We start from the raw sequence: 12352 nt of genomic DNA on the forward strand, positions 1-12352 counted from the left end.
GTGGATAACTCTTCCCACAGCAGAGAAAAACATACTTTTGTTTTTCTTCTTTGCATAAACTTGCTTTTGAAGCAAAGTAAGATTCCACAAACAAATATTATAAAGTATATCTCTTATAAAATGAACTATTTTCTGTTGCACACTCATACATAGATGATAATGTGTTAAGTCATCTCTCCGTTGATCCGTTCAGTGGTTGCAGTCTGTGTTGTTGTTGTCGAGAGGTGTTACTGCTATTTTGAATGAGGTATTCAATACATGAGGGCATGCGAACCAATCAATGCACCACAGTTTAACAGAAACATTCAACACTGCAGCCTTCAGAGTGATCATACAGTTAAAGCGACAGCTCTTTCACACAACTCATGACGAAGATGGATGTGCACATGACAGCTGAGTGGTGCAGAGACCACAGGCACCCGTCCACAGACGTGTGGGGAAAGAGCTCTCTGGTGAGATGAGTCATCCTTCAACATGTTTTCAACAAGTGGAGGAGTACATTTGTGGAGTAGAGGCCTGAACACTTGACCCCTACAGAGAAGGGATCAGGTGGCTCTGTCATGATGTAGGTGGACCCAAGAGAGAGGGGTCACTGCTCATCACTACAAAGTTGTTCACCTTTATCCTATGAAGAAACATTTCATCTCTTCACTTCCATAAAGGCGGGAGAAGCACCTGAAAAGGTTTGATGAGTATGAAAACCCTCAACCCAACTAAACACCTACAGTATGGGAGATTTTGCACTGATGTGTTTGCACTCTCTATCATGAAAACAATGAATGGAAATATTTTTGGAAAACAGTGTCTTCTATTACAGAATCAATGCCAAGGCGCATTGATTCCACAAAGCTGCTCTAGTGGCACATGGTGGTTCACAACCTTAATAAAACATTTAATATTGGTTTTTCCTTTAATTTGTCACCTGTCTGTGTGTGTGTGTGCGCGTGCCTCTGTCAACCAACTGTGGCGGAAAATAAAAAATTAAAATTTATGTAAATGCCCTTGTTGTGCGCTGCAATTTGAAGAACCCAGCCTGTTCTGCCCTGGGGTAAGGTAGCTCTTGGCACTTGCTGGTCCTTCATTACAGTGGTGAAATATTGATTGCTCATTCGTCACATTCCAGCTCTGCCTCCTTTGTGTGTGTGTGTGTGTTTGTGTGTGTGTGGGGAAGGGCTCATGTTTTTGTGTTGATGCTCAGTTGAGTGTGTGCCTTGTTCAGCCTCCTTTCTGTGTGTTCGTAGGGAAGGCATAAAGAAGATTATAGGAGACAGCCCAGGTTAAACAGCATTTGTTTTACTTTGCTTGTTGTGTCAACTACGTGGGGTTTATAGCCTCAGGAAGTCTCAGATGTCAGGTAAGATGTCACTAACATAAAGGCATGTTAAAATGACTTCAAATATATTTTCCCGTCAAATTCTTCTCCCATAACACTTTGCTATTCATTCTCTTGGTGGTAATTGCAAAGCCTAACCGAATGATACCACAAAAGAACAAAAAAAACATGCAAATGTTGTACCGCAGGGAAACAGGAGTTGTGTCCCAATCTCATATTATGTATAAAAACTAAATGAGTGGAATAAAACAGGTAATGAGCCAACTTAAAACTTACATTTTGCAAAATGGGAATGACAGTAATGTTGTTGCAGCAGTAGAGAAAACGTTACACACCACATTAGTATGCTGTTGCCACATTGCATATGATGACGAAATTAGACATCTAAGTATTTCTGACATCCTACGTTGGACGACAAGATGACAGTAATCTACTCTGATCCTAAATTCTAGGAAGAAATTCACCAACTTTGTGAAATCATTTTCAAGCTCCAGCACCTCAGTGGACGCGAGTCAAAAGGCTTAAATCTATCACTGATAGTGAAACTGATTGCGCCTCGAAGTAGCATATAAAATCTTGGACTGAAGTTCATTAAACGATCAATTCTTGGAGGATGAGATGTGTGTTGTCAGTGACCTTTCAGAGAGCTCCAGTGCCTCTTCAAAACTGCCTTCAGCTTGTCATGGAGCTGACGCAAGGAGACAGACAGGGGCTCTTATCTATAGGCTGCTACTTATTAAACTAATCCACTTTGAAATGAAGCATCACTCTGCTTGGCTGTAAACAAAAGGGTATTAGGGGACAAACCTGACAGCTGGAAAAAGGCAGGTTTGACACACAAGGTGAGATCAGTGCTGATAGGACTCAAAATGAAATTTCACTTTAATGAGACGGGGAATGGAATAAACCAGGTGGGAGGAATGGCAATCTGTGAGACATCCGTTCCGTTTGTATATAAATTGTTCATGGTATGCAACAGCCTCCTGATAAAAAATGCGGTCGAAGGCGTCAGTGCAGGCGAGCGCAGATGCACACACATCTGCACCCGTATATACACATTTGTGCAGCTCCACCATACGAGTGTAGAAGCACACGTGCATCAACCCACGGTATATCACACTCACGGTGCTGTAGGGCTGTTGAGATTCCTTTACTCATGTTGGTATTTAATTAGCATAAGCTGAGAAGTGATAACGACCTGATTGAAGGGGATGGGCCACAACATGAGAATTAGTGTGGATCAGGAACTAACAACACTTAAGAAGTCGGACGACAAAGAGGATGTAAAAAGAGGGGGCAACTGTAATCCATTCTGTGCGACTCAAAGAAAGGGGCTAGGGCAGAGAAAATGATCAAGGGAACAACAAAAGAGATAGACAGAGAGGAGAGGGAGGAGAAGGAACTGAGTGGGGAGACTAATGTGAAGGGTGATTATACAGGGTTTTTTTTTTTGTTTGTTTTTTTTTGGAACCAGAAATCTGTCCAGGGGATAAACATGGGGATTTTGGATCATCGGGGCTCATTGTGATTTATTTATGAATTGAAGAAACTGTACTGATGCTGTTGCATTGTGTGAGTGATGCTAGAACTCCCGTTAGTCTCAGCAGACAGCCGATGTAGTTAAGGGCTGTGTGGGTACAACGGAACCCTGTTTAATCAAATAGAAGGCAAAATCAAATACGGTGCAAATCAATTGGTTGCCTGAATGAATTAAATAAAGAAAAAAACAAGAGCAAGTGTGTGTCTGTGTCTGTGTTCATGTGTGTATGGCGGCGGCGGCGGCTTTCATTTCTCTGCCTGTATGTCATCTTTTGGGAGAGAGGAGAAGAAAGAGACAGAGACAGACAGATCTGGGTGTTGACAGACACCTGTGTGTTCAAGTGCGCGAGAAAACAATGCGCTGTGTTTTGAAGCAGCCTCGGAAAAATACAAAAAAAAGAAAGAAAAGAGAATAGGCAATAAAGGATACATGTGTTACGTAAGAACAGAAGTCGGTGAGTGAGTGCCGACGGAGGGAATGCAGAGGGTGAGAGAGGAGAGTGGCGCTGAGGGGCGAGCAATACTGCAGAACTGGCTGTAGGCTCCAGTGCTGCTCTCTGGAAGTCCATCGCAAAGACAACATCTGCTGTTGTGTTGCTGCTCAGGCACATGCTTGACCGGCGCTTATGTCTATGCTGTATGCGTATGTGTGTGTGTGTGTGGGGCTGGGGGTGAGCAAGAAGTGCATGGAGGGCTGCGCTTGTCAGAGCAAGAAGTGGTGATTTGATAGGTGCAGCTGCAGCCGGTATGTCCCCTGCATTTCAATGAGCTGTACACGTCTTCTCTTTACCGCCCTCAACTAAGTCTCTCGCGGTCTCTCTTTCTCCACTCGCTGTCTAACTCCTGTCCTACACCACTGACTCACCATCCGTCTGCTCACTAATCTCTCCTCTGTCTTTTCCAGCTAGATTCAGATCTTTTTCAGGAGTCCTGCTTTTTTCAGAGCAATTCCAAACTGTTTTCTACCTCTGTCTTTGCCCTCACTCGCTCTCCACATCCCATTTTCTACTCTTCGTTCACACTAGCATCAGTTTGTTCTCTGCTCTCAGCTCCCTTTCATTCAGCTCTTGAATCCTTCGCTTTTGTTGTCTGAAGCTCTCCTCTCCATTGCCATTGTCTGCATCTGTGCAGGGTAAGTGACAGGTTCAAAGACAGACAGAGTCTGCTGGAACTGTTTGTCTCCAGTGTACTGTGTTCTTAACATATGGGAAACAATTAGCAGGCCACAGGAGCCATGAGCATGTACATTTAAAATGGGAATGCTTCGCAAACTGCAAGAAAAAGCATTCAACTGTTGCCAACCTCCACTTCGGTTTTAAATACAGAACATGGATTTGTTTGCCTTAGTGAGGCAACACTGTACACAAAGCATGATCTTTTTAAAGTGCAATTATAAAGCAATGTCAGTGAACGCTTTCAGCTGTAACTGTGCAGGTAGAGAGCAGGAGGAGCAGGCAAGAGGGAGGACATTGCTGTTTACTGGCTTGGATTTTTACACCCTCTGTTCTGCTCTGTGTTCTGTTATGTGCCTATACATAGGCCCCCTTCCCCTTTCATTGCCCTTTTCCTGTTCCCTAACTTTTTTTAATCCACTTCTTTTTCACCTCCTGCTGAGGGCATTTGCATATTTTTCCCATTCAGCACTCTAAATTTGTTGCATGTATTAAAGTCTTCCTTGTCCACCACATAACCCACAAAAAGAGTGAGAGACACAAAATGCAAACCAAGATGGAATAAAAAAAGAACCACAGCATTTTAGAAAAGACAGCAAAACAATGAAAGACACATGCATTTATAATATTTTGAAGCAGAACGGAACAAAGACCCATCTATGCACCCGGTTTCTTGCCTGTGGGGAAAAGTATTGCACACGACATACTGCATTATGATGATGTGTTGGGGACACGGCACTCATCGAGTCCTCTGGGAGGATGATATTTCGGCATGTAGAGAGCACCGCAACTGCCACCCTCGGCCTCATGGGATCTAAGTATCATCCACGGAGATAGAAAGTGCTACCAAACTGATATGTGGCTGGCTGCTCCATGACTACAGGCAGAAAGAGGACCCATGGGAGCCAGAAATAAAGCAAAACTGCAACTAGTGCATGAGTCTGTGATTAGAGGAAAAATGCTGCTGCCTACCTACAACCCTGCTGAAAATGAACAGATAAAGCCAGTGCTTCACCTGTGTTGTGATATATTTATGAAACATAATGACTTATCATGGCCCTCCTGAAAAATGAGATGATGCATCTCAAGAGGCTTCTTCTGCAAAACATTTATTCCATGTGATGTGTCCTAATGTGCAGTTTAGGGAGAGAAAGTAGTCGCTGTTTTCAGAAAGCTAACTGTGTGACTACAGGTGCAGATTCATGTGTAAATGAAGAGCAACAGAGATAATAAAACTCCACAGGATTACAATGGATGAATATCATGTTGCTCTGAGCATTTGGGCCTTATTTGACTTCAGTGGAGTTTGTGTAAAGACCAGGTTTGGGATTAAATCATCCATATTAAAGAAGTTAAAAAAAAAGGTTTTCTTTGTGAAAATAATCATTATAACTGTCGTGAGAGATCTGAGATCCCTGAACTCTTAAAGAGTTGTGCTTTGTTCACATTTATGTTTTACATTATGGCAGACAAGTGTACAAATGTAAGAAGGGAAATGTCTGATCTCTTTTTATAGTCTGGTCAGGAAAGTGCAGAAAAGAGTTGCATTCACTTGCTCAACAGCAACAAGTTGAAAGAAAAAGTATTTAACTATCTTCTGCTGAAGATTTTACATACATTTTAGATGAGAAACCCTCCATTTTCCACTTGAGTGGGATAAAGACGAAAAGATAAAGCAGGCACAAATGAAGATACTGCACTACATGTAGCTACGAGAGAAAAAGGTATGAAAAGAAGAAAAGCCTACCAATGGAAGGTTTCTGGTTTGATGCCTGGATTATCAGAATAAATAAAGGCAGGAAAAGTGACAGAGCGGTGCTTTACTCTTCCCTCATTACTACCACCACCACTGCGGTGCTTCGAGCAAGGCCCTTATCTCCCTACCCCTCATGTGGAGCTGCCCAGCGGCCAGCAAATCAAACTGGAGCTGCACTGAGCAGTCATCAGGTGTGAAGGAGTTAGTGTGTGAGTTTGATCAAGGCCCTCCTGGATACCTTTTCAAGTTCAAAAGCCTCAAGCATTCACTCACCATCACATGAGGGCGGAGGCCCCTCAAACTCCAAGTGTGTCCCCAGCCGGCAGGTCAGGATGCTGTTTCCACTTAACTGGTAGCCTGGAAGACATCGGTAGCGCACTATGTCACCTGGAGAGAGGGAGAGAGACGAAGGAGGTACGGTCAATGACAAATCAGAGATGGTGGCAATGGGCCACAACGTCTGCAGAACTAATCATGATCCATTGTGTCTCGGTGAAAGAAAAAGTTAACAGTGGAGAAAAGTACCATAATAAATCCCCACTGGGAATCCTATGGATGAAACACTATGTCATTGTCGTTGCCTTTGTTTCTCGGAATAATAATGAGTCAAGGAGGTATGCAAATAAACAGATAAGGAGAATTAATCTCCATTGTCTTCTACAGGGGAGAATGAGAGCACCTGCCCCAAATCCCTTTGGCTTTCTGATTATTTTGTCAGAATCATTCATTTATACTGCTGCCTCAAAGCTCCACGGGTGATGTAGCTCGAGGCGAGTCTGCATTGACTACCACGGACTTATGGGATGTGTAGTCAGTCAATCTGGGGCAATGTAACCTGTCAGAAGGTGAAATGACAGCTGGGATTAACTCTTGAGAATGCTACATTGCCACGAGTCAGCATGGGACCGGCGTCTAATACAAAAAAGTCAGTGGAGCATAGATAGGCTGTGGCTCTGTGCGTCTGTGAGAGTGTGAATGTGTCGCTCTGTGACCGCGTTTCCACCTACCAATTTTAAACTCTTTGCTTGCCATCAGGATCTCTGCATTCGGAATGATGGGTGGAGGCAGGCAGTACTGCAGTCTGTATGCTTTATTGAGAGCATCAAAGACATGAAAAGAGTCAGACACCGAAAATATCTGAAATATCAGGCAGAAATTAGGATCAAAAAAAGGATCATTGAAATACCTTGATAGTTGATGCGGAACAGTCCACCCTTTTCTGTGTTACTACGGAAACGTATCAGCACCTGATTGGATGTGCTGCTGGGTGGATCATTGGGCTCCCCATCAGTAAACACTCCGAGCTTCCTGGCTGTCTCCTGTGGACCATCCCTGCAGGAAAAAAAGGTCACAAGTCAACGATACCTTCAAAAATAACACAAACACTGGAGGTGCAGTGATGATAATTAACCGTAGGGGTTTTGCTGTCAGCAGCCTCTATTAGAGTGCTCGCTTGGTCTCTACCCATAAGACGCCTGAAGACCCTGTGAGGCATATCTGTGAGAAAATCAAACACCGGCATGCGCCAGATTATTGTCAAGCAGCCGCTAGCAGCAGAGTTTAACCGAGCTGCTCTCACTTCATCAAACCCAAAGCAATTACTCTGGGCTGCTCTGGGTGATTATGTTGAAATAAGGTAAAAATTACAGATAAGCGTAAAAATGACAGGTCTGGATTGCGCTGTTCCCGCTAACTGCCGTCCAAGGGGAGTGTCTCTGGAAGCTGTGGCCCAGCCTTGGCAGTCCCCTGGTGTGGGCATGGCCGATTAAGCCAGCTCCCAGATTCCTGCCACAACCATTCAGCTTAAAAACCATCTGTCTTTGGCTGTCAGACTGGGCATAGGCGATTACAAGCAGCTCTGGAAACGGCTGGCTAGGGACTGCTGCCTGACAGCACTCTGGCCAAGCCGCCATTACGGGGCCCATTTCCTTGGCTCAGTAGTTCAGTGGATAGATACAAAGAAGTGGTAACTGGAAACTGGGGGACATGATAGTCTCCATCTTGGCTCTGCAGGAGGTTGTTGGGAAAGATCAACACAGTGGGGGCCATTTACAGAAGAGCCACAATAGATTGAAAGTGGACATTTTGGCTGACTAGCCATGTCGAGTGACTTAAACTTGCCACGGGCTAAAAATCTTCACACAAGCTGCTCATTCTGCAAAACATACAATCCATGTCACCTCACGCCATATGAGCAATTGTGGTCTACAAGTCGCCAAGTTGGCTGCCAGTCAGATCTCCGGTTTCCCTGAGAGCTGGGACCTTTGGAGCTTGTCTTGGGATCAGCGGGGACTGGCAGCTATCATGCATGCAAAACCCTGTCTTTGGTTGCACATATGTCAGGCTCAGTCGTGCATTGTGGAGGTGAGGAGAGGAAGCTTTACCTCTCAATACTCACTACTGTGTACTGGTGCAAACTTGAGAGTGCACACAAAAACTTTCTTTTTCGCATTGTGTTTTCTCCCCACATGCTTATTTAAATGAGGAACGGGCGGTGTACTGTACTTGTTGAAAACAAGCTGCAGAGTCACATAAAGGACACCAAATGAAAAGAGAAGAAGGGGCAGGGAAGTCAGAGATTAGCTAACCAGACTCTGACTCAGTTTTGTGAAGCTACACAATGGAGGCCGATATGGAAAAAGCCGGAGGCATTACAGGTTTAAAAAGCAGGGGAGACAAGAACTTGAAAGATAAGGTATTGCAGAGGCGACAATGACAAGAAAATTGGATTGCAAATATATCAATAAAAATGGAAACATTTCAATGACACGTAGGTCTGTAAAGTACAAAGTTCAACCTTTCTCTTGAGATGGCCTTGAGATTTAGGTTTGGTTGTTATTAGAAAACTGGTTAAACTAACATTTCACTTTACCCACATGAACAGAAATAAAGGTAAAAAATAAACATAGCATTTTGTGAAAAAGCATTTCCACATATCTACAGCCCCTGGGAGAAGTCATTTCTTACCAGACAGTGATAAAATCGTGCGGCCCGTGAACCTGAAGCAGGGTGAAGTTGAGTTTGATGCCGAAGCCAGGAGCCACAGTGATGAGCCAGGAGCAGTCAGCGGAACTGGGGTACTCCTCGGGGTAACCTGGGGAGAAGACGGTCCCGTTGTCCGACGTAATGTTCCCACCACAAGGCACTGAGGGAGGGAGAGAAAGAGAGAGAGGCAGTGTGTAAATATATCAGTGGGGTTTGTGAACACAACAGGACAGATGCATAATTCAGCTGCAATTGGTGGGAAAAAGGGGGATTTTTCATCCCCCTCTTCTTCTACTTCCCTTCTCAGTGTCTTTTTCCCCCTCTCCTTCACTCTTCGTCTAGTGCCCAGGCGCTTGTCTGAGCTAAAGATTAGCCAGTAAAGCCTGTTAGCAAGTGGGGACTTGGATAGAGTGTTTTGCTAAGATAAGGCCTCAACCCTTTCCCATTGGGGGTGAAGAGAGAGAGTGCAGAGATGAGGCGAGGGATTAGTGTGGTCTGGGCTTCTGAGGTGTGTGTGTGTGTCTGTGTATTTACAGTATGTGTTACATCCATGAGCAGTGGATATGCATGAGTGTGTAAACTAGTGAGTGACAGGAAAGGTTAGAGCAGCATGTCTACATCAAAACTGAAAACACTGGGACCTCACATGCCTGCTGTCCTGAGGTTACAAACAAAAATCCTACACGCTGACAAAAATACAGTCCAACAACTAAACACACTCAACCAGATGCACACATGCCAACAACACCCAGCCTCAAAATCTGCATGCACAGAAGTTGTAACTATTTTTCAAACATTCCTCAGGAAGTCAGAAGGTTCTCACCAACTTAACGATTACCAAGCCTAACACTCCCACTGGTGCCCTCAAAGAAATCCCTTATTCACAGTGGTGAAGCAGAAAAAAGCAGGAAGGAGTGGTAATCGCAGTAGTGCAGGCATCTCAAGCAACCCAGACAGGGTATTCAGCTTAACGGCACACCCTCGGACGCCTATGGGTGTAAGATCATCCCCAAAGCAGAGACTGCACATTTTTAGCCCTGTGTTTCTCACTCGGGTTCATGTTAATACACATGCTGGCTTTAGCCCTGTGGCTGAGCAGCCGCTCGGCTGCCGCCTCACCAGGTTAAATGAGCTATCGATCAGACCGATTGATTAAACCCCGGACACTCCATGGAGTTGCACCTCTGGGCGATGCCATCGACTTGCGAGCTACTTAAGCATTATGTGTGTTTGCTCGAAGGGTTAGGTCGGTGGGAGCAGAAAAGTTGAAGGTGTTGAGAGTTGTTTTTAAATAAAAAAAAAGAAAACAGATTCTGGAAGCACTATTTTGTTTGGTGCATGCGTGTATAATGATTATATTCAGACCCAAAATGTGTTTGGATGTTGGTTTCAAGAGTGTGATGTTATTACAGTCATACTGTAGATAACTGAGTAAAAAGAAAAGAAGGAAATGTGAGCAATCCTTCTGTGGAACCTTTAGACACCATGTCATCCCCACACACTATATTTCTAGCAGCCTTTATTTTTTTCATAAAACAAGAAACTGAAAAGGAGTAACTAGTACTCCCCAGTGCCCCATACGCGTATTACAAAATGATGTGTCTGTACAGGAAATGTAGAGGAAATGAAAAAGGGATGACATGAGTGCAAAGATCAAGTGCACAAAGATGTCAAAACAGTCTGGAAACAAAATAAGGGAGTGCAAAGTATTTCATAGACACAATGGGGTGTGATTACGCCGAGCTAAGCAGGTGAGCGGAGGCACAGTAACAAAAATCAATGTCTCTCATCCCCCTCAGGGAAATCTATGTAAATAGTGGAGTGACAGAGAGACTGGGACAGGTTGTACTGAGCAGCACTGGGTCAAGTCAGGGTGTTCCAACATGGTTTGCTGCCATGTTACAAAAGGAATGAACAACAAAATAAAAAGATCAATACATTTACTTTACTAGCAAAGGCAGCGACGGGGCCTTCTTTGTGGATTCCATAAACTGTTTCAGTCTCCATTTCATCTTTACACCCCAAATACTTATCCAATTAAGACTGAGATACCTCCTATCACTTCATCTCCTGCTGTATCACTTCCTCACACCAGGTCACAGCATTAAAGCCAATTCAATTACAGTCACAGTCAGAGACACTGGGCTACGTTGTGCTGGTCATTTTGCCCAGCGAACACATACTGTACAGTTACGTACAGCACATGGACACTAACACGTGTTAATGGTTGGGAAGGTTTTATGCAAAAATAGACACTTGAATGCACAAACATATAACACAAATGTTAATGAATACAAAGTAGCTTTGCTATATAATGCTGCATAAAGTATTAGATGAACATATTAAATACAGTATAAATACCATGTATTGCATCAGCACATCAGGGGGGCTTCATTAGCCTTGCAAAGATGATTATAGAAATAAACTGTATGCAAAAACCGCAGGAGCATGTGAGGATGAATATAGGAATACAGGACGCAATATAATTAATTTATCTAAAGTGATTTATATAATTTGCATCTGTGCCTGTTGCTGCACACACAACCAAATACACATGTGGACGCACACACACAACATCACGCACACAAGTATAGTATTCTAAGCAGGTCTCTGGCAGTGATACAAAGGGAAATAGCTGTGAGAGAATAAACTCTACCTCCTGCTCCCTCTGCCTTTTCACTCTGTTGCTCCGTCTCTCACTCCCACTTATCTCCCTGCTCACCCATTCAAAGTTCCAGTGTCACGGCCATCACCTCCGTCTGTAATTTTGCCTGCCTTATTGAATAATCGACAGCTAGAGCGTGAGAATGTGGGTCAAGGACGTAGTGAAAGAAAGAGCAGCCATTACTTTTCTTTTCAATTTAGCCCCTCTTTTATTCATCTTTTATTTGTCTCCATTCCTCTTTAGCACAGCATTGATTTTCATTGAAGAGTACTTTGCTTTATTAATAGGGGATGATAATTCTTTTTAATTGCATTATTCATAATAGATAATCATTATCTCCATGGCCGCACTTTGCACTAACAATGTAATAGCTCAATGCGTTCTAAACAGGAAGATATCACGTTATTATTAGTTTAGTTCTGCATTCAGGAGCTACCCCAGCTGGTCCACTTGTTTGCAAGTAATCGGATGAAAAGCGCATAAAAGTTGATCATCTTGGTTTTTTAAGCTCGCACCCTTACCTTCGCAGCGGGGGAAAGGATGATCCCAGTTGCGTGTGGTGCCGTGCTCACAGGTGAGGATGGAGTGTCCCATTAGCTGATACCCAGGCAGACACTCGAAGGAGATAGACTGGCCCACATTGAAGCCAGCACCCACCACCACTCCGTATCGGAAAGGCTCCGGATCGGGGCACTCCTGTAGCTCGTACGCTGAAAGGATGGAGAGAGCAATTAGAATAATTATTCAATTAGAGCTAGATCTTTCCATCGAGCCTAAAACTGTCATATAGAGCAGTAAAATGGAACAACAGTTGAGATAAACATGCTGTACTTTTAAAACATGTCAATGCTGCTTTCCAACAGAGAAAATCAGCGGGAATGACTGCTGCTAAGTGCCTATTG

The 12352-nt window shown here is 43.8% G+C and overlaps 1 protein-coding gene across 2 annotated transcripts in view; it reads right to left on the minus strand.

The window, feature by feature from the left end:
- The window catches only part of csmd2 (CUB and Sushi multiple domains 2), a 241768-nt gene that overhangs the window by 34511 nt on the left and 194905 nt on the right, over positions 1-12352 (minus strand). For both annotated transcript variants that reach the window (XM_085792239.1, XM_085792238.1), the window contains exons 43-47: positions 11972-12160; positions 8768-8945; positions 6987-7132; positions 6808-6888; positions 6074-6187 (exon numbers count right to left, since the gene is read on the minus strand). In XM_085792239.1, the coding sequence (XP_085648365.1) occupies positions 6074-6187; positions 6808-6888; positions 6987-7132; positions 8768-8945; positions 11972-12160 (708 nt within the window). The remainder of the gene's footprint in view (positions 1-6073; positions 6188-6807; positions 6889-6986; positions 7133-8767; positions 8946-11971; positions 12161-12352) is intronic.

This window comes from Trachurus japonicus, chromosome 11 (genome assembly GCF_045865225.1).
Source record: "Trachurus japonicus isolate A0001 chromosome 11, Traja_1.0".
NCBI lineage: Eukaryota > Metazoa > Chordata > Actinopteri > Carangiformes > Carangidae > Trachurus > Trachurus japonicus.